At 44.2% G+C, this 23346-nt stretch overlaps 1 protein-coding gene across 3 annotated transcripts in view; it reads left to right on the forward strand.

Annotated features, from left to right (window-relative positions):
- Nucleotides 1-18969, forward strand: part of LOC119962881 (CCR4-NOT transcription complex subunit 7) — a 60900-nt gene extending 41931 nt beyond the window's left edge. For 2 of the 3 annotated variants that reach the window (XM_038791106.1, XM_038791108.1), the window contains 3 exons: nt 381-525; nt 7473-7583; nt 16746-18969. In XM_038791106.1, coding sequence (XP_038647034.1) covers nt 381-525; nt 7473-7583; nt 16746-16877 — 388 coding nt within the window. In that variant the 3' untranslated portion in view covers nt 16878-18969. Of the gene's footprint in view, nt 1-380; nt 526-7472; nt 7584-8194; nt 9103-16745 lie in introns of those variants that run through there. The other variant, XM_038791109.1, reaches the window with a different exon arrangement.
- Nucleotides 18970-23346: the final 4377 nt, after the last annotated feature.

The raw sequence follows: 23346 nt of genomic DNA on the forward strand, positions 1-23346 counted from the left end.
TGCTAGTGATGCTCACATCTCATGAATCATTAAAAGAAATAACTGCAGCAAATGTTCATCGTGATATATGAATAGCTATCATATTCAAGAGACATTAAAACATCCTCCCACTCCCATTCCTTGACCATTTTACAGGTGTGTTTGTGTGGGGGTGGCAAACATGCGTTACTGGTGCTCTGAAGCCAGCATCAATTGAAGCACAAAATGGGCCAAGGATCATCTGTATGGCAGAGGCAGTAACTTGCTGTATGGAAAATTGCAGCTGCAAACCTTCATCCTGGTGTTCAGTATCTGCAGTTTGCAGCATTGTTAATGCATTGTTGAGTGGCTAATGTTGAAGGTAAGATTTTGGTTATCAATGTTTGGTTGTTTCATTACAGTGGGTATGACTTTGGCTACTTGATCAAAATACTCACGAATTCCAACTTGCCTGAAGAAGAACCAGACTTCTTTGAAATCCTACGGTTGTTCTTCCCTGTAATTTATGATGTGAAATATCTCATGAAAAGCTGCAAAAATCTCAAGGTATTGCTGTAATCTATCTAAAAATCATAATTGTTTATATTTAAACGTTTTCAATGCTGTGCAAGTATTCATCTTTGTGCAAAAGAACATTTTTGAAAGGAGTGGCATTACTGCACCAGGGACCCGGTTCTGTTCCAGCCTTGGTGACTGTGTTGGAGGTGCACATTTTCCCGAGTGGGTTTCCTACCACAGCCTAAAGATATGGCAGTTAGTTGGATTGGCCATGATCAATGCATAGGATTGCAGGGATAGGGCGGGGAGTAGGACTAAGTAGAGTGCCCTTTCGAAGAGTCGGTGCAGACTTGATGGGCTCCTTCTGCATTGTCTGGATTCTGTGGGGAAATCCATTTACAAATATGTACAGGACTGAGCTTGTGTTAAATTCATTGGTATATCCAGCACCACAAATACCCTTGCTACTAAAATAGCAGATTCTCATAATTTTATATGAATAAATTGAATCGCTTACGATAATAAATATTTTAACCTTGAGTTAAATCACAGAGTATGTTTGCACTTGCCATGTTTCTAACTCTTGTTTCAGCCAGGTGAGCTTGTACTACTAGAAATGTTGAGCTAATGTGAACACTTGACAAAGTTATGACATACGGTAAAATGAAAACACAATATCTTTTAGAAACCAGAAATAAAACCAGAGAGTTCTAAAAATAAAAATAAAATCTGCTACTATCAGATGTGGCTACAGACGGCTAATTTTCCCCAAAGGAGTCGACGAACGGCTGCCACCTCCGGATGAATCCTAACGTTGACCCTATCAAGGTGAACTTGATTTTCTTCAGACAGAGAAAGCTAGCCATGTCAGTTAGCCAGGTCTCCGACTTCGGGGGCTTTGAGTATCTCCAAGCTAATGGTACCCGTCTCTGGGCTACCAGGGAAGCGAAGACCAAAGCGTCTGCCTCTTTCTCTTCCTGGATTCCAGGGTCTTCCGACACTCCGAAAATCACTACCTCTGGACTCAGTGCCATCCTTGTTTTCAACACATAGAACATAGAACAGCACAGAACAGGCCCTTCGGCCCTCGATGTTGTGCCGAGCAATGATCACCCCACTCAAACCCACGTATCCACCCTATACCCGTAACCCAACAACCCCCCCCTTAACCTTACTTTTTAGGACACTATGGGCAATTTAGCATGGCCAATCCACCTAACACCTTGGACATGACATCCGCAAACCCCTGCCAGAATCCCCTAAACTTCGGGCACGCACAGAACATATGGACATGGTTCGCTGGCCCTCCCGCACACCTGGCGCACCTATCTTCTACCCCAAAGAACCTGCTCATCTCGGCCACTGCCATGTGGGCCCGGTGAATAACCTTAAACTGTATCAGGCTGAGCCTGACACATGATGTGGACGAGTTGACTCTACTCAACGTGTCTGCCCAGAGACCATCCTCTATCTCTCCCCCCAGCTCCTCTTCCCACTTGCGTTTCAACTCCTCGGTCTGTGTCTCCTCTGACCTCATGAGTTCCTTGTACATGTCAGAAACCCTCTCTTCTCCCACCCACATTCTGGAAACTACCCTGTCCTGTATCCTCTTTGGCGGTAGGAGCGGGAAGGTTGAGACTTGCCTGCGTAGGAAGTCCCGCACCTGCAGGTACCAAAGCCAGTGATCATCTTATTGACCTGTTTAAAGAAGGACCGCGGAATAAAAATGGGGAGACACTGAAACACAAACAGGAATCTCGGGAAGACCGTCATTTTCACTGTCTGCACCCTCCCAGCTAGTGACAACGGGAGTGCATCCCACCTTCGGAAATCATCCTTCATTTGGTCGTCTAGTCGGGCCAGATTTAACCTGTGTAGCCTGGGTACCTAGGTACCGAAACCTTCCCCCTAACACCCTATACGGCAACTCCCCCAATAGCCTCTCCTGCCTCTTGCCTGGATCGCAAACATCTCACTTTTCCCCATGTTTAGTTTATAACCCGAAAACCGGCCAAATTCCCCCAGATCCTCATAATTTCTTCCATCCCTTCTAGTGGATCCGAAACATATAGGAGCAGGTCGTCTGCGTATACCGCCCTTGTACCTCCCACAGATATTCCCATTCCACCCGATCAAATGCCTTCTCTGCGTCCATTGCAACAACTACCCCCACGTCCCTACCTTCTGGAGGCATCATGATAACATTTAGCAACCTTCTTGCGTTGGCCGGCAACTGCCGACCCTTAACGAATCCCGTCTGGTCCTCCCCAATCACGTCCGGAACGCAGTCTTCAATCCTAGAGGACAAGATTTTGGCCAACAGTTTGGCGTCTACATTTAGTGGGGAGGTGTGCCTGTAGGACCCTCATAGTTCCGGGTCCTTGTCCCGCTTCAGGATCAATAGTGGCCTGTGACATCATCGGGGCAGCACCCCACGCTCCCTTGTCTCATTAAATGTCCTCATCAACAGCGACCCCAATATCCCAGAGAACGTTTTATAAAGCTCCACTGGGTACCCGTCCGGCCTCGGGGCTTTACCCGACTGCATGGCCTTCAGCCCCTCTGCTATTTCCTCCAACCTGATCAGTGCCCCCACCCCTTCTACCAACCCATCGTCCACCTTCGGGAACTTCAGCCCCCCCCCTAAAAATTGCCTCATCCCCTCCGGCCCAGCTGGGGTTCCGACTCATACAACCTGCTGTCAAACTCGCCTTATTAACCCCTGCTGAATCTCCGACCAGGTTCCCCTTCCCATCCTTTACTTTCCTAATCTCCCTGGCTTCTTCCCCCTGGTTGCTGCGTGAGCATTCTACTGGCCTTCTCTCTGTATTCATAAATCACCCCCCTCGCCTTCCTCAGCTGCTCCACCGCCTTCCCTGGAGTTAACAAGTCAAACTCCGCCTGTAGCCTCCGTCGTTCCCTTAGAAGCCCTGCCTCTGGGGTCTCCACATACCTCCTGTCGACCGGCAGTATCTCCTTTATCAGTTGGTCCATCTCTGCTCTGTTTGCCTTCTCCCTTTGGGCCCGTTTCGAGATCAGCTCCCCTCTAACCATCGCCTTCATGCCTCCCAGACCACCACCGCCGAAACTTCACCCGTGTCGTTAAATTCCAGGTAGTTGTGAATACATTTCCTCAGCCACCCACACGCCACCTCATCCGCTAAAAGTCCCACGCCCAGTCTCCAGTGCGGGCACTGGCTGCCCTCCTTGCTAACCTGTAGGTCAACCCAGTGCGGGGCATGATCTGAGATTGCAATCGCCGAATACCCAGTGTCCACCAACCCTGTCAGTAGAGCCCTGTACAGAATGAAAAAAGTCAATCCGTGAGTACACTTTATGCACATGCGAGTAGAAGGAGAACTCCTTCACTCTCGGCTGCCCAAATCTCAGTCCGCCACCAGCCCCTTTCCTTCTAGCGAAGTCCATCGCTTCCCCGGACGACTCAAAATAAAAATGTTGCTCCTCATACGTGACACAAAGACGGGCCAGATACAGCAGTCCAAACTTAACCTTTTTCTTGAAAAGGATCGACTTTATCTGGTTGAACCCTGCTCTTCTCCTGGCCACCTCCGCGCTCAGATCTTGGTAGATATGCAGGATGGCCCACCGTAAAATACGCTCCTTGTCCAGGAACCTGTGAAATCTCACCGCCATTGCCCTCGGGGTCGGGGGGGGGGGGGGGGGGGTCGTCAGGGCACCCCCCCCCCTCACATGCGGCTTCCTCGCGAGTGCTCTGAGCGCTGTCCACCTCCAAGGGTCGGGAGTAAGTCGCATCCCCCAGAAACTTCTCGAACATGGCCGCTATGTATGCCCCAGCGTCCGTTCCTTCGACTGTCCAGGAGACCAATAATTCTCAAGTTCTGCCGGCAGGACCTATTCTCTCGGTCCTCCAACTTTACAGGCTCCTTTTCTGCTGATCTCTCAGCATCCCCACCTCCAACTCCTTTGCGGTTTGATGTTCCTCCTGCTCAGCCAGCACCTTCTCTACTTTCTGGATCGCCCGGTCTTGAGCATCCAGTCTGAATTCCAGCTGCGCAATCGCCTCCTTAATCGGGTCCAGGCATTCCTGTTTCTGCTTGGCGAAGCCCTCCTGAATGAACTGCATCAGTCAGGACCCCGGCCGTCTGCCATGCTTTCTCTCGCTGCAGCTTCAGCCCAAGCCTTCTCTGTACACCTATTTCTTCCTTTGCGAGCACTTCTGGTCTGCCTCTCCATGCAGTGATGTAGGAATCCACTTCACAATTGCCTCCACCATCAATTTACCGAATCAAGTCCGACAAAAAATCGGGGGGAAAGTTCCAAAGGTCCGACCCGGGTGGGTGCCACCAAATGTGCGACCTACTCCTTCATAGCCGCCACCGGCAGTCTAGCATTTTGTTCTTAATCACAAAACCTGATTACAGACAACAACCAAGAGTGTTGTGAGAGATTCAATATCTGGGGCGGGGTTCTCCCCTACCTGGCGGGGCGGGGGGTCCCGGCGTAGCGGAGTGGCGCCAACCACTCCGATGTCGGGCCTCCCCAAAGGTGCGGAATTCTCCGCATCTTTGGGGGCCAAGCCCTCACATTGAGGGGCTAGGCCCGTGCCGGAGCGGTTGGCAACACGCCGACTAGCGCCAAAACCGGTACAATGGCCTTTGACGCCTGCCGCCCAGTGCCGGGGCTGGCCGAAAGGTCATCGCCGGTTCGCGCGTGCGTCAGCTGTTGCTGACGTCACCATCGGCGCATGCGCGTCGGGGGATTCTCTTCCGCCTCCGCCATGGTGGAGGCCGTGGCGGCGGCGGAAGAAAAAGAGTGCCCCCACGGCACTGGCCCACCCGCCGATCGGTGGGCCCCGATCGCGGGCCTGGCCACCGTGGGGGCACCCCCCGGGGTCCGATCACCCTGCGTCCCCCTGGGGACCCGCTCGCGCCGCCGATCTCGCCGCCACCAGAGGTGGTTCAAACCACGGCTGCGGGAGAGGCCTCCCAGCGGCGGGCCGGAGAATCGCCGCAGGGTGCTTGCCGCTCGGCGCAGCACGATTCCCGCCCCCGCCAATTCCCGGGTGGCGGAGAATTTCTGCCATGGCGGGTGCGGGATTTTCGGCGGCCCCGGGCGATTCTCCAACCCTGTGGGGGTCGGAGAATTTCGCCCCTGGAATGTAAGTGTACTGCAATAAGGAACGATATGTACTTCTGTAATCTTTAGCATGGAAAACCTAGGCTACCAGTGTGGACCATGGACCCCCCTCCCCGTTATTATTTGCCCTAGCTATAGAACCTGGAGCTGGAGGCGGCGTCATATAAAGGTACTAGTCTGGGAGCTTTGATAACAGCTCCTTTGCCATTCTTGCCGACCCATTACTCCACAAGTCCAGTGATGGTGGTGACACTGCGGATCTGGGGACAGTAGAGGAGGTACAAGAGGCTGGACGGAGCGTCGGTCTGGACCCCGATGTGCAACAATCACAGGTTTGTCCCGGGTAGGATGGATGGTGGATTCCAGAGCTGGCAGAGGGCAGGCATCAGCATGGTGGGAGATCTGTTCATAGACGGAACCTTTCCCAGTTTGAAGGCGCTAGAGGACAAATTTAATCTGCCGCCAGAAAACGCCTTTAAATATCTGCAATACGAGTCTTCCCGAAAAAACAGGTAGTGGCTTTCCGACGCTGCTGCCACTGAGGATACAGGACAGGGTGGTCTCCGGCACCTGGGTGGGGGATGGGAGGGTGTCGGATATCTACCAGGAATTACAGGAGGCGGAGGAAACCCCGGTGGAGGAGCTCAAGGGCAAGTGGGAGGAGGAGCTAGATGAGGAGTTGGAAGAGGGTCTGTGGGCAGAGGTCCTGGGCAGAGTTAATTCCTCCTCATCATGTGCCAGGCTCAGTCTAATTCAATTTAAGGTGGTCCACCGGGCACACATGACGGCAGCGAGAATGAGCAAGTTTTTTGGGATAGAAGACAGTTGTATGAGGTGCAAGGGCAGCCCTGCAAACCATGTCTGTGTTTTGGGCATGCCTGGAGCTTTAGAGTGTTCTGGCAAGGGTTCACAAGGGCAATGTCCAAGGTGCTTAACACACGGGTGGTGCCGAGTCTAGAGATAGCGATCTTTGGAGTGTCAGAAGACCCGGGAGTTCAGGGGGCGAAAGAGGCCGACGTCTTGGCCGTTGCCTCCCTAGTAGCCCGGAGACGGATTTTACTAATGTGGAGGGACTCGAAGCCCCCCGAGTGTAGAGACTTGGGTTACCGACATGGCTGGGTTTCTCAGCCTCGAGAAAATAAAGTTTGCCTTAAGAGGGTCTACGCTAGAGTTCTCTCTGAGGTGGCAGCCGTTCGTCGACTTTCTCAGGGACAATTAAAATGTCAGCAGCAGCAATCCGCGGGGGGGGAAGGTGAGTGCTTCATTGAGATGGGTGTGGGAAGACTGAGTCGCGTGTGGTAATGTCTATTTAATTATTATTGTATATTCTCTTTTTGCACTATGTTAATGTTCACTCTAGTTTGTTTTATTATGGTTACTACTGTTTTATTATGAAAAATTCTGCAAAACCTTAATAAAAATACTTTAACAAAAAACATGGAAAACTTACCTGGTTAATGAGTGAATGTTATCATTGCATTTATAATAGCTAGTGTCAAAGTATTAAGTATCAAACCTCTTAAGCATTTGAAGTTTCATGTTTGAGAGGGCAATGTTTCTTGAAATAATATGGCAGGATGATGATGATTTACTGCACTGTCAGCATATATCATTCCATTTGTTTTCCATCCGCTTGTATACTTGAGGTCCAGTGGACATCTTTTTAATATTCATAATGCCATTCTATTGGCTTGGATATGCTCAGTATGCTATGGTGCCATTTTAAGAATTCTCTGTTAGCGGTGTCTGTTTCACTAGAATGTTTGACTGCAAGTGCAACAAATCTCTGAGTGCAAATACTTATTTTTCCCATCTCACTTTAAATACTGTGTATGTTATATAAACAAAGTATATCTATTTGTGATTTCCTTATGCAGGGTGGTTTGCAGGAAGTAGCTGAACAGTTGGAATTGGAGCGAATTGGGCCACAGCACCAAGCAGGCTCAGACTCACTATTAACAGGAATGGCCTTTTTCAAAATGCGAGAGGTATGCATATCAACTTAAAACCTTAAAAGTTAAAACTGTTTGAGCCTTTTTGTAGTTTTTTTCAGGACTCGACACATCATCTGTTAACTTGTTAATATTGCTATAATCTAATATTGTCACCAAAGTTGCAGAATTTGGTGTTTGCTCAAATCAGCAAAGAAGGGCATTTGGCCCCACACTAACTTTCTGCAAAAACACCAGCTTCGTCCTCTCTCTCTCTCTCTCTCTCTCTCTTTCCCCCCCCCCCCCCCCCCCCCCCCTTTCCACTTCACCTGAAGCCCTGAATATTAATTTTTTATTTTTAATCATCTTTTGAAGGTCTCAATTCAATTTACCTCCACCACCATCTGAGTGCATCCCATATCTTAATGATATAATAAATTAATTAACAATGCTCTTGTAGTTAATTTGACATTATTGAATGAAAGAAATTAAATTCCAAGAAAAAGAATTAGGAGTATTATTCATGGCCACAATGTCCCAGTGCAATTCTTTTGAAGTGTAGTCTTTGTTTTGTATACAAACATGATGGCCAATTTTGCACCTAGCAAGGTCCCATAAACAACAGTGAGATGAATGACCAGTTAATCTTTTTGATGGCAATCATTTAGGGATTAATATTGGCCAGGACAATCTTGGAGATCCCTGCTCCTCTTCGAGAAAGTGATGTGGGATATTTTACATCCAGCTGGACATGAGGACTGGACCCCAGTTTAACATCTCGCCTGAAAGATGATATCTTTGACAACCCAGAAGTATCACAGTACTGCACTAAATTCTCAGCCTAGATTATTTGCTCGGATTGCGTTTTGAACTCATGAACTTCTAAGTTGGATTAGAATACTACCAATGACTCAAGAGAATCGCATTTTATAAGACTCTAGGAATGTCATGCTGTACAATAGTAAAATACAATTCTGATTTTTCACTTAATTTATTGTAACACTAATCTAAAAATAAAATAAAGTTTAAATAAAAGTATTTCAGTTAATTTTGTAGTTTAGGCCTTCACTCTGAATCATGGACCATTTTCTGATCATTCCTGCATTAGAATAAAACACATATCCCCCTGCTTTTTTTAAATCTTATTCTTCTGTGAGATATAAGCATCACTGTCATGATCAGCATGCACTGTTCACCCTTAATTGGCTTGAGAAGGTGCCCAAACAGCATTCTTTTTCATTTTTGAATACTTCAACCCAAGTCAGCATTTATTTTGCTCGATGGAAGATTGTTCCATAAATTAATATATGTCCCAGCTTCGATTCCTGTAGGCTGTTTAGACTTGTGAACCCAAAAGAAATTTCTTCAATATTTTATATGGGCCGTTTATCTGCTGCAGTTCATTTGCTCAGCTGAATAATTTTAAATGCAAGTGGTTCTCTAAGTTGAGAATTCCAATCCAGAATTGATGGAAAACTGGTCAAAGTGTTAAATGTACATTGTATATTTTATTTCTATTTTGACTAAAATAATATATAAATACTTGAATTTGTAATGTTGTGTTCTTTATGTTGCGATGGTTTGAAATTATATTTTTACAATTGATGCATGTACTGCTGTCAAAAATCTTTACATGTGTAAACCTAATTCTTTCCAAATACACACCCCTTAAATAAATAGCATCAATGCTCAATGTAGATGTGCAATCTGTCATTCTGTGAAGATATAATGGTTTGGCAAGAATTGTTTGAAAAAGGCCACAAATGTCTCCCCATTGTTTCAATTAGATAGTTTAGAAAAGTGTTTTTTTATTTTTATATTAGCAGTCTTTAAACTCCACATATGATGGGTGCTAACTCATGAGTAGTGAAAGCTTTTCTGAAAGATCACTTGACTTACACTTTATAAAAATGCATGCAGTGTAAGTCAAATGTAAGGGGCTGTTTAGCACACAGCTAAATCGCTGGCTTTGAAAGCAGACCAAGCAAGCCAGCAGCACGGTTCGATTCCCGTAACAGCCTCCCCGAATAGGCGCCGGAATGTGGCGGCTTTTCACAGTAACTTCATTTGAAGCCTACTCGTGACAATAAGCAATTTTCATTTCAAATGCAAACATTGGAAATTTGATGAGGATGGAACTAGGTGCAGAGATGCTTTTTGCCTCCAAAGCTTGTATTGGTTTGTGTAAGCCTGAGGTCGTAAATATTTAAAATATTTGTCCCAGTACAAGCTGTAGAAAAACAAAAAAGAAAACTTAAAACAAAGTACAAATTTGTTCAATCATCAAGGTTGTGGAGCAAGACACCGTCATTGTCAAACAAAGGCTCCACTACCGGAACTGCTTGGGAAGGGTGGAGCTGATGCACGCCAATACTTACCGGAATGCGTTTCCAAATTTGTGGCAGTCTGCTGTGTTGTACGTGACCTTGGAGTTATGAGGGCACAAATCTTGCCATCTGACCCTGGGAGGAAACACACACATCATCCTCTCACCTGGTCTGCCAACAGCACACTCATGACCAGTGATTGCCGATCGTGCTTCTAAACAACACTCTAAAGTGCACACCGCCTGTATCTGAACTGATGGTTGCATGTTTCAGATAACATAATAGTGATTCTTCATCAGACATCTGCTCTTGTTCATGCCCTTCATCATGCTGTACTGGCTAACCAGGAAGCAGTTCTTGCGTCCTTAAAAACAAATGCAGACAGGCAGAATAAGATTAAACGGAGGGCGGGGTAGGTAAAAAGCACGAGGTACATGCCCATACCATCTCAATTTTGAATAGATATCCCTTGTTAAAAATGCATTCTAGCAGTGCATTTTAACAAGTTTTATAAATACTGGAACTTGCCCAAACGGCACTGACTCCATTTTAATTTTAGTACAGTTGCTGCTATGCACTAGAAACCACATTGCAACCACACATGCGCAATCTGATTTTTGAAGTGCACTCCTGCTTTCTTTGCCACTTCGCACTCCGGACCCTCTCCCTCCCTTTCAACATTTGCTTGAAGTGGGATATAACATCAGCATATGGTGCATAGGCAGGAATATACCATCATCATGGAGGTTTTCAGCAATGACGGTTACAGTGACTTCAGTAATTTCTGTGCTAATAATGTGGAGCACCATCTTTTCCAAGGAGCTGAAGAAAAGCAGCCTTGTGTGGTCTGACATGGCTGTCTACAGCAACCTCCTAGAAAGTGTTGTCATGTCCTGAAAGAGAAAGGGAAGTGTGTCAGTGGTTTGTGATGATTTGCCTGTCAACAGCTGAATAGCTGAAAGTATACAGAATCTGAGATGTGGGTGTAAACCTTGCAGTACTGAGAAGTATTTGAGAGTTATCAGAGCATAAGAATGTTAGGCATGACTTGTGGTTTCTAGGAATTGCTGATGGGCGAGTTGGGCATTGTGTGAAGTTGGTTATATGGTGAGTCGGTGATGCTTTTCAAGATGCATTCACTGACTGTGGCCACTTGTGTAAGTTAATTGAACTTTTTGCAGTGGTACAACGCGGTCCTCAGGACCAGACTCTTGGTGTTGGTGAATCACCCCGAGGAAGGAGCTGCGCTCCAAAAGCTAGTGATTTGAAACAAACCTGTTGGGACTTTAACCTGGTGTTGTAAGACTTCTTACTGTGCCCACCCCAGTCCAACGCTGGCATCCCCACATAAATATAATAATAATCTTTTTTGTCACAAGTAGGCTTACATTAGATACAGAGCTTCCTGGACGAACTGGCTCCACATTGTTGGAGGAGGTGCTGACGACAGGGGGACTGGAGAAGGCGGTAGTGTCAGCGGTTTACGGAGCTATTTTGGAAGAGGCACGGATCAAAGCAAAGTGGGAGGAAGAGTTGGGAGAGGGTATAGAGGAGGGGTTCTGGTGTGAGGTGCTCCGGAGAGTAAATGCCTCCACCTCGTGTGCGAGGTTGGGACAGATACAGCTGAAGGTGGTATACAGAGCACACCTCACAAGGGCGAGGATCCGATTCTTTGAAGGAGTAGAAGATGTGTGTGAGCATTGCCGGGAAAGGGGGGGGGGGGGGTTAATCACGTTCATATGTTTTGGTCCTGTCCAAGCTGGAGGATTACTGGTAGGCGGTTTTTCGGGTAATTTTCAAGGTGGTGCACGTGAAACTGGACCCAGGTCCCCGGGAGGCCATATTCGGGGTGTCTGACCAGCCAGGGTTGGAAACGGGGCGGAGGCAGATATCGTAGCTTTTGCCTCGTTGATCGCCCGAAGGTGGATCCTGTTGGGATGGAGAGCAGCCGCTCCACCCTGTGCCCTGGCGTGGTGGGGGGGCCTGTTGGAATTCTTGACTCTTGAGAAGGTTAAGTTTGAACTGAGGGGAAGGATGGTGGGGTTCTACAATTCATGGGATTTATTCATTATGCACTTTCAAGAACTGGATAACATCGAACATTAGTTGGGGGGGATGGTTGGGGGGATGGGGGCTGTGTGTATTAAGGGTGACTATGGGTGATCCCTGATTTTGTCATTTGTTTATGTAAACATGCGGGCTAATGTTTGGGGTTTGGTGGGAGGATGGGATCGTTGTTATTGTTATGGGGATTGACATATTTGTTGCTGATTATTGTTTATTGTTGGTGGGTGTAAATTTGGGAGAAAATGTGAAAAATGAGGAGAATAAAAAATTTTTTTTTTTAAATGTAGGCTTACATTAACACTGTAATGCAGTTACTGTGAAAAGCCCTAGTCTCCACATTCCGACGCCTGTTCGGGTACACAGAGGGAGAATTCAGAATATTCAAATTACCTAACAGCACGTCTTTCAGGACTTGTGGGAGGAAACCGGAACATTCAAAGGAAACCCAGGCAGACACGGGGAAAACATGCAGACTCCGCACAGACAGCGACCCAAGACAAACCTGGGAGCTGTCTCTGGCTGCTCCATTGATATTATTTGTTTCTATTGAAAAACACTTTCTGAAATGCTTCTGACATGCCCTACTACCAGAATGCACCATCCCTTTAATAGGTGATGTTTAGCACAGGGCTAATTCGCTGGCTTTGAAAGCAGGCCAGCAGCACGGTTCAATTCCCGTACCACCCTCCCCGAACAGGCGGCAGAATGTGGCGACTAGGGGCTTTTCTCAGTAACTTCATTTGAAGCCTACTTGTGACGAGCGATTTTCGTTTCATTTCAGGCTGGCGTTAACATTTTAGCTTCTCGGGAGTCGAGGCTTCCTGTCGTATGTGCAACCGCTTAGTAGTGCTGGGCTGCATGTTGCAGTCACAGAACCGAGCAGACAACACGTGGTGTCTGTGCTACTGGTATCACCTAGATCAGGCGTAGGATAATTGTGCATAGTGATCCCTGCACATGTAAAATAGTCATTTTGGATTCTGACCTAAGGTCAGCACCTATTGACCAGTTAGTTTAAATTTGGAGAAGCTTCTGGAAACAATAAGCTGGGACAAAATTAAAGGTAATTTGGCAATTGCATGTTAATTAAGGAAAGCCAGTATGAATTTAAGGGAAATTTGTGCTTAACTTGCTGGGGTTTTTTGAAGCCGTAACTGAGTGGGTTAATGTGGGTTATCCTTTTGATACAGTGCCGCACAACAGACTTGTGAACAAAGTTATAGCTGATGGGGTAAGGGAGACAGCAGTAACATGGCTGAGTGACAGGAAACAGTAGTGGTTAATTGATGTATTTTGGATTGAAGGAATGTTTATAGTGGAGTTCGCAGGGGGTCGGTGTTCAGACACTTGCTCTTCCTTTTTAAAATTTAGAGTACCCAATTATTTTCCAATTAAGGGACAATTAAGCGTGGCCAGTCCACCTAGCCTGCACATCTTATGGGTTGCGGGGGTGAGACCCACACAAATACGGGGAGAATGTGAAAACTCCACACGGACAGCGCCATGATGCAGCAGTGCTAACCACTGACCACCAAGCTGCCCCTCAGCCACTTGCTCTTCCTGATGTATATTCCCGTACCAACCTCCCCGGACAGGTGCCAGAATGTGGCGACTAGGGGCTTTTCACAGTAACTTCATTTGAAGCCGACTCGTGACAATAAGCAATTTTCATTTCATTTTTCATATTAATAACCTAGACTTCGGTAAACATGGCACAATTTCGAAATTTGCAACTGATACCAAACTTGGAAGCATTGTGAACTGTGAGGAGGCTAGTGTAGAACTTAAAAAGGGCATTGGCAAGTTGGTTGAATGGGCAGGCAGGTGGCAGATGTAATTCAATGCTGAGAAGTTTGAATCGATTCATTTGTAGGAAGAATGCAGAGCGACAATATAAATAAAGGGTATAATTCTAATGGGGATTTACAAGCAAGATACATATTTGGATAAGATATTTAAAGGTGATAGGATAAGTTGAGACTGATTAATAAAGCATACAGTGTCCTAGGCTTGATTAGTAACCGCATAGAGTACAACAGCAAGAAAGTTATATTGAACTTGTGTAAGACACTAGTTCAGCCTCAATTGGAGTATTGTATGCAGGGTGGCACATTTCAGTAAAGATATATGAAGGCATTAAAGAAGGTGCAGAAAAGATTCAGAAATGGTTCCAAAGATGAGGAACTTCAGTTGTGTAGATAGATTGGAGAAGTTGGGGCTCTTTTCCTTAGATAGTAGGTAGAAAGGAGATTTGATAGAGGTATTCAACATTCTGATGTGTTTGGACAGAGTAGATGGGAGGGAAAACTGTTCTCAAAGATCAAGAACTCAATGGCACAGATAACTGGCAAAAGAAACAATGGGACCTGAAGAAAAGCTTTTTCATGCAGTGAGTGATAAATATCTGGAATGCGTTGCCTGAGTGTGTGGTGAGATGGTAAGTTTAATCGAGAGGGAATTGAATTATTTGAAAATGAGGAATCTGAAAGGTTGTGGGGAGATGGTGAGGGAGTGGAACTTGGGTGAATTGCTCATTTGGGAAGCTGGCACAGACATGATGGGTGAATGGCCTCCTTCTGTGCTGTGATAATTCTGAATTTTTAAAACAAAATATACTTAGCTCAGTTACCATTATGTATGTATGTAGGTGAAAATGCATAATTAGGCACGAGGACAACAGCTAAAAGTAGACAAAACTGCTTAATCTATGCTAAAATAGATTTAAGTAACCTGTTATTGTTGACTGGGTTTTATGATTGTCATTTTTAGTTTTAGAGGAGAATTTGTGGAAATCAGCATTAGAATTGCATTTTAGATTTTGCAGGTTCTGCAAGTTATCTAGCTACGGGCAGCACAGTAGCACAAGTGGATAGCACTGTGGCTTCACAGCGCCAGGGTCCTGGGTTCGATTCCCTGCTGGGTCACTGTCCATGCGGAGTCTGCATATTCTCCCCGTGTGTGCGTGGGTTTCCTCCGGGTGCTCCGGTTTCCTCCCACAGTCCAAAGACGTGCAGGTTAGGTGGATTGGCCATGATAATTTGCCCTTCATGACCAAAAAGGTTAGATGTGGTTGTTGGGTTACGGGGATAGGGTGGAAGTGAGGGCATGACTGGGTCAGTGCAGACTCGATGGGCCGAATGGTCTCCTTCTGCATTGTATGTTCTATGTACTCTATGTAACATGAATCAGTCATGGTGGCGTAGTAGTATTGTTACTGGACACGTGATCCAGAGTACTCTGGGGACCCAGGTTCAAATCATGCCACTGCAGATGGTGAAATTTGAATTCAATAAAAATCTGGAATTAAAAGTCTGGTGATGACCATGAAAAACAAATTGATTGTCGTAAAAACACAACCTTTAGGGAAGGAAATCTACCATCCTTACCTGACCTGTGACTCCAGACCCACAGTAATGTGGTTGGCTGTCCCTCAAGGGCAATTAGGGGTGGGCAATAAATGCTGGCACAGCCTGTGACGTCCACGACCCATGAACGAATAAAAAAAAACATTACTTTGGTGTGATTGATTTGAGAGTAACTTTTGTTTTAAAAGTGGATTTTAATTGTTTTTTTAGGAAGCAGTTAATAAGCTAATCAAAAAGTCAGACCAGCACTGATTGGCGAGTTATGATCCGGTCAACCAGAACCGAAAATGGTTGTGTTAGGACAAGAGGAGATCCAATTTAAATAGCCCTGATTTCTCTCTCTACTCATCAATTTCCCCCTTTTATAAGCAGTGAAGTATTTCCCAACCCCTCTGTTTTGGTGTGATCCAATTTTTATTAATAACCTCACAGTAAATTCGAGATAGGGTAAAGTCAGATGGTTGTTTATTCACACACACTTAAAACACGGGCAGGGGTGTTGTATACAATAAAAGGGACATAGAGGAAGAAAGGTTTACTGACCAAAGGCCACTGAATAAAGAATGATTGTTTCACATGAATCCAGAATCAAAGTTCAGTGGTGTAGTCTTTCACAGGGATTTGCAGGTTGAAGACTGACGCTGGATAATTCACTTTTCCAATAGAGATGACTTCCCCGATGGGTTAGGCATGTAGAGATGAATTTGTTTTTTAGACGCTGATACAGAAGTTACAGTAGAAAGTGTAGATGGGGCCAGGTATTTAAACCTGGACATGGCTCTGGTTCGGAGCTTCTGCTTGCTAGATGAAAAATGGCAGACTTGAGTGACAAGGCAGGGTAACTGGTTATCCCAGCTAGTGGGGGTCATGTGATATGACTCCCACTTCTCTCTGGCTTTGACAAAGGATGTATATTCCTTGTTTGGATTGTTGAAATTGTTCACGTTCAGCCATTAAGAACTTGAACGGGGGTTGGCTGATCCTTTGTCCCAGTTGACTAGTAGTCTCCGTTAGTCAGGCCTGACTTAGGAAATGTAACTGGCCTTTGTACAATTACCCTTGAAGTTGGTTTCTGCAGCTCACTGGTTCATTTGCCCCTCTTCAGAGGTAACAAGTTGTTAGCTTCTCTGACTGCCAGAAAATTCCTTTGGTTTGAAAGCTACAGCCAGCCATGGCTTCAGGCTTTTTAAAGTCTTTGTTCAGTTTGTAAAATGTTATAAGTTAGCCATGGTGGATATGTATTTCCTAAAAATTAGTGTGAAGTTTTAGCTCTGTTACAGTTACTCAACGCATTGATCCTCACAATAATAGCTAATTTTGCTGCAGTGCTCTACATGTCAAGGTGCTGAATAAATGTTAAGAAAACTCGCATATTTTGGTTTGAACGAATCTTTTACCTAGTAATAACTTTTCTGAATTTTGATTTGTTTTCTTGTCTTCCTCTGTTTGTTTTCCTTCAGATGTTCTTTGAGGATCACATTGATGATGCCAAATATTGTGGCCACCTGTATGGCCTTGGCTCAGGCTCATCGTATGTTCAGAATGGTACGGGAAATGCATACGAAGAAGAAGCCAATAAACAGCAGCCTTGACCGGAAATGGGGAGATTAATTTTTTGGGCCACATATACTGGATCTAATTTTTATCTGTGTCTGAGTTGCTCAGACATTCAGGTTTCCTTATTTTCCCTGTTCTTTCTGTTCACCAGATGTGTGCCAAGACCTTGGTCATTCTGACGTTGGTAAGGAAACTCCATGTTAGTATAACCTGCCCAGTTCATTTCAATACAGATTTTCTTTATGAAAAGTTGCTGGAGAAAGTGGGAAGAATAATCACCTGGATGAACTTTCAAGCAGTTACTTTTCCCCTTCCTAAAAACATGCAATAAGTATCAACTGGTTATTTACCATTCCTATCTAATATGTGGCACTTAAAATAAAAACAGGAATTTTAGCTATTCAGGATTGTGGACCATCGAATTTGCACTTTAAAGAGTGACTGGATCCTCTATTTTATGGGAATTTTGCTGCTTCTTGGTCTCATGTTCTCACATGTGAGATGAGAAAGCTCAGAAACTTGAACTACTTCACACCATTGAGTTACTGTTTATGGATTTTCTGTGCCTGCTGGCTTAGTGTGACAGCATCTCCGCTACCGGTTTGTGGTAGCAACCAATATTACTGAAGCTCTCGTATTTGCTGCAGTCGAAGAAGGAGACCTGTAAGTGTTGCCTTACAATTTTTCCTTTTAACATCAGTTTCTTCTGGGAATGCCTCCCATACACACAGTTCTAACATATCGGAAGTGCAGCTAGCTGAACCAAAACCAGCATCTCACGTGCTTAGTGCTGCAGCTACTACGCCTGTTTGTACATTAACTGCATTGTTGTAATCAAATAAAACTTGAATGAGTTTAATTTCAGTTTTTTTAAAAAAAACTTACAGTTTATACTGGTCACATCCTAGCACTGATGTCATTAGTGCCAGATTATGTATGTGATACGATATTGTTTATCACAATGAGCCTTTTTTCAACTGAAGCATGTTCTGATATTTTTTAAAACTCTGCTTTATTATAAAATATATATTTTCATTCTCAGTGGCAGGAATTACAACATTGCAGGAACATCTCAGTTACACCAAAGTTAGGCTTCCTCCAAAAATTAAAAAAAAAACACTGCCCAATTTACATGGAATTTTTAACTTCACATGGGTTTTCTTTGATCAAATCCTTTTTCAAACATAGTACAGAAATGTTGTCATTCAATTACATTTTAGCCAGTGTTTTTATTTCTGACTCCCCTTCCTGCCTCCCTCGTGGAGAATCAGGCTTCAACTTTGTCCCTGTAGAGCAAATGGCAGGAAGCATATATTCACAAGAGGGAAAACAAACCGGGTTTTCCTGTTTTGGAATACCACAATTTGTGGCATAGCTGAGAACTGATAAAATCATTTGAAGTGCTTTGGGTTTTTGTCTGAAGAGATTCAATCCCATGATTATGGAGAGGTAGAATTGTTTCTCTGCTAGCACAGTGCGAGGCCATACATGCATTGTAAAAATTGAATTGTAATGCTGTTGGGGCTTTCAAAGTGGCTGTTACTACAAACAACCCGGAATTAATGGAAATTCATAATCAACACATTAGTACTACTGTTTTATTTAACATTTTACTACTTTCTATAGGATCAAAAAGGTGAAATTTTAAAAATCTTTGAAAAGCCGGACTTTGTCTTTTTACAGTATTGCAATTCCATGAGTAACATGAAGTAGGTATAACAACTGAGTGATGCTGGTTTTGATGCAGCATGACTTGCTATGCAACCCCTTTAGTACATATATATGAATTGTAAACACCATGTAATATATTATTGAGTCTTATGCATTGTATTCTGCATGCATTTAGAGCAGCTGAGCAGGAAGACCTTTAGTTAATAGCTGGTACTTGCCTGAAACCATCAAATGCATGTTGCAGAATTCAGTCCTTATTAGATTTCAACGAGCTTAGCAAAGGGTCAAAATCCCCAGACCAATGTGACTACGATGTAATTAATGTGTTCTGTTATTTCCTCATGTTACAGAGCTGTAACTTAATGGATCTTTTATAAAACAATTATGTGAAAAACAAGGTATTATTTGTTTTTAAACCTTTTTGTAAATAAAGGCTTCAAATTTGTTTCTTACTTACACAAGGTTTGGTTGCTTGTTTTTATTAGCTGTCAAGATGTCCATCACTTTTCACATTGTTCATTGGAATTAAACAATCCTATTGTTTCCAGCCTGACCAGCAAACTTGGACTGTAAAAGTTATTTTGTTTATTCCAGTTGAACCTTGGGAAAATAATGACTTGGCCATTTCCTCCAATATGCAATAACGAAAGTATGCCGGAATTAAAAATAGATGTTCTAGATTATCCTTTATATGTATTAAGCTTCAGTATATCTTCCAGTATAGGATTAACTGCTGGACAGCTTCCTGTTTAATGTTTGCCTCATTATAGCCTTGTTTAAGAACCTTAATTTGAAGCTTGTCTTTGGATCATTTTATTTCTTCTTGTCATCAGTACCATAGTCTGATTGTCCCACAGAAAAATAATTCTTCAGTTTCTTGTATGTCGCAGCTTAATCTGGTAGTTTATTTGACACATTTTGGCATTTGCACCAGAATATTTAGTTATACTGTACAATTGCTTGTGCATTTCCAATAATAGTCATCTGCGTAAAGCTGACAATCTTACAGTAAAACGCTATTTCTTTTTCTTGGCATTTAGGACTGAAATGATTACAATGCTGCAAAATGATCTTGAGCATGGTATGGTTTTGATGCATTTTCCACCACAAAGGCGCTTTAATAATAATTAATGGGTTGATATTGAAATTCTAATCAGTGGATGTCTGAGAAACTTATCAATTGCGTGAATGGAACCAACCCTAATCAGCCAATGTGAATGATTCACCTTGTGGTGAGGCAGAACCATCCTGTAGCTAACATCCTGGTTTGCTGTTGGTAAGCATTTTGTTCCCGATCTTTAGAACCTCCAGAGTGAGGACAAATTTTTGTGTAGTCTCAACTTGCAAAAGGGCTAAATTAATATAATTTTGATGTCCGAAATCCTATTTAATTTAGAAATGAATGTAAAGATTATTTTTGAAAGTCCCAATCAAAATCATTGGTTTATATCATTGACTTGCACTCCCTCTCTGTTTTGGTTGAAAGATGACTTTTGCAGGGTTGATTATTCTTGGTAACTCTAAATTTTGCTTTACTGATATCAAGTTCAGATCAGGAAAAGACTGTTCCTTGCTTACATGGTGTCCCTTGATAAAAAGGCACCTTGTTGCTGCAGTATAATTTCTGCATACTTGTGTACCTTTATGATTAACTGAAGATTTATGAGAAAAAAGACACACACAACAAACGTGGCTTGAAAGTAAAATTTGCTAATAGATTTAACTACTGTTCAAACAATAATAATCTTTATTAGTGGCACACGCAGGCTTACATTAACACTGCAAACCCATAATCGCCACACTACGGTGCCTGTTCGGTACACTGAGGGAGAATTCAGAATGTCCAAATTACCCAACAGCACGTCTTTCGGGACTTGTGGGAGGAAACGGGAGCACCCGAAGGAAGATCGCGCAGACACAGGGGGAACGTGCAGACTCCACACAGACAGTGACCCAAGCCGGGACCCTGGTGCTGTGAAGCAACAGTGCTAAGCACTGTGCCACCGTACTGCCAATGCACTGATAATACTACATGAGCTTGCAATCACTAGAATGAGGAGTTCAGCAGTGACTGGAGGTGGTCTTAGTTACTCCTGAGTTACTCCTTTCCAACTGTAATGCGGATTATCTTTTTGCAGCATTCTTTTTATTCTTTCGGGCAGACTTGGATTGTTTTATTGATGGGACCTTATTGCCCTATAATAGTTTATAATCTAAAATGGCTGATGAAAACCCATCCTGGCATTAGCAACCTTGAGCATTCTGTAGCAAGCAGCTTTATAACTTGCTTGCAACATCTCATCTCTGGCCTTCAAGCCAGCTTTTTGAAGGGTTTCATTGTTTGTTTGGCTAGTTAATGGTTATGTTCAGAACTGTTATTTGGCTTGTCCAATCCACCTGTTCTCATTTATTTTCAAAGTAGTGGAAGTGTTTTACTGTGATTCTACATTCTAACCTTTGACTCCAGCAAGCATCTTGATTAAGGGAAAGATTTGACACCACTTCGAATTCTGGTTGTTATTTGCTTTTAGTTTCTCTTAATCATTTGTAGGGCTGTGGATCTCACACTCAAGACATATCGTGCATTGCAGCAGTTTCGGGGCATTTTGAAAAATCTTTATGCCTTACAAAAGTGCTGGTGTGTAAAATTTGATCAAGTTTTTGGTCAACTTACATCAAACCTGAATTTTTACAGATTGGACTGGCAATTCATCCTGACCAATGTGCAGAATGGCATGGTTAATAAAACAATTCAACAAAATATAGTCAATATTCAGAATTTGGGCTTACAGTCGATTTAAATGCTGCTCCATAGACTCGTCTGGTTACAAATGTCTAATTGGGTAACTGGGTATACCCACTGGAGCTTCTGAAAGGAAAACTTTGAGCAGATTTGAAAATCTCAAACCGTTCCCCTATACAGCTTCTAAGGACTTGTTTGAACTTGTTTGAAACTTCAAAATAAGATTTTGCTTCGGTTAAGGGGAAAATGTGATTAGGGGCACCAATAATTAGCCTAATTCATGAGGTGCTGTCACCATGATGATGATTATCCATTACACTGTTTCCAGTGAATTGCCAATAGGGTGGATAATCTGATGTTATGGATGAAACTTCTTGCATTAGATTTTCAGATGTGAGAAAGTTTTGAGGAAAATCACTATCTTTGTTTCCAGGATTAAAAAAAAATAATTAAGTAATGTTATCCATTCAGAATACAGATATATCTGGAAGAGTTGGTACCGATGAAAGATGCAATTGAAGTATTTGTCAAGCCAGAAAAATAATGTTGATTATTAATTTCCTGGATGTGGACGTCACTGGTTAGGCCAGTATTTATTGCCCATCCCTAGTTGCCCTTCAGAAGGTGGTGGAGTTGCCTCCTTGAGCCGCTGCAGTCCTTCAGGTGTAGGTAGACCCACTGTGCTGTTAGGGAGGGAGTTCCAGGATGTTGCCCCAGCGACAGTGAAGGAATGGCGATATATTTCCAAGTCAGGGTGGTGAGTGACTTGGAGGGGAACCTCCAGGTGGCGGTGTTCCAGGTATCTGCTGCTCTTGTCCTTCTAGATTGTCGTGGGTTTGGAAGGTTCTGTCTAAGGCACTTGGTGAGTTACTGAAGTGCATCTTGTAGATGGTACACAAGGCTGCCAATGTTCATTGGTGGTGGGTGGAGGATTTGAATGTTTATGGAAGGGGGAGCAATCAAGCGGGCTGCTTTGTCCTGGATGGTTTGAAGCTTCTTGAATGTTGTTGGAGCTGCATCTCATCCAGGCAAGTGGAGAGTATTCCATTACGCTCCTGACTGGTGCCTTGTATATTGTGGGCAGGCTTTGGGGGGAGGGGGGGGGGTCAGGAGGTGGGTAACTCGCTGTAGGATTTCTAGCGTTTGATCTGCCCTGGTAGCCGCAGTGTTAATATGGCTCGTCCAGTTCAGTTTCTGATCAATAGTAACCCCCAAGATGTTGTCCTGGCCTTTGCGTCCCTAGTAGCCCGTAGCCCGGCGGAGGATTCTTCTTCAGTGAAAGGATGCGAGGCTCCCAAGCGTGGAGGCCTGGATCAATGATATGACGGGGTTTATCAAATTGGAGAAGGTGAAATTTGCCCCGAGGGGATTAGTACAGGGGTTCTTTTGGCGGTGGCAGCCTTTCCTGGACTTCCTGGCAGAACGGTAGGGAAATAGGCCGGCAGCAGCAGCAACCCGGGGTGGTGGTGGTGGGGGGGGGGGGGGGGGGGGGGAGGAGAAGTGTGTACATGGGTTCGTGGGATGTGGCGGGTGTTATCTCTTTCCTTTCTGTTCTTTGCTTTTTTTTTCGAGTTAGTAGTTGTTTTTGTAGGGGGTGGGTGTTGCTCTTGGGTTTTTACAATGGTTATTCTGTTAATATTGTTTTGTTTATATTTTGTGAAAACCTTAATAAAAATTATTTAAAAAAAGAACATGCTCCACCTTTCCATTGTGCCCAACCCCTGCAGTTTTCCTCTCCAGCTGATGCATCCTAAGAGGAGGTGACGATTTTGGTCAATAAGAGGGTGGCATTCGAAATGGGGATTATAGAGGTGGACCCGGGGGGCGGGGAAAGAGATGATATGTTATGGTTAGTGGGAAACTGGAGGGCATGACGGTGGTGTTGGTGAATATTTATGTCCCGAACTGGGATGACGTGGAATTTATGAGACGGTTGCTAGGGAAGATTCTGGACCAAGATTCTCAAAGACTGATTATGGGGGGGGGGAGATTTCAACACAGTTCTTGATCCAAGGTTGGACTTTCGAGTTCTAGGTCGGGGGAGGTATCAGCTATGGCAAAGGAGCTATGGGGGTTTATAGAGCACATGG

This window comes from Scyliorhinus canicula, chromosome 3 (genome assembly GCF_902713615.1).
Source record: "Scyliorhinus canicula chromosome 3, sScyCan1.1, whole genome shotgun sequence".
Lineage (NCBI taxonomy): Eukaryota > Metazoa > Chordata > Chondrichthyes > Carcharhiniformes > Scyliorhinidae > Scyliorhinus > Scyliorhinus canicula.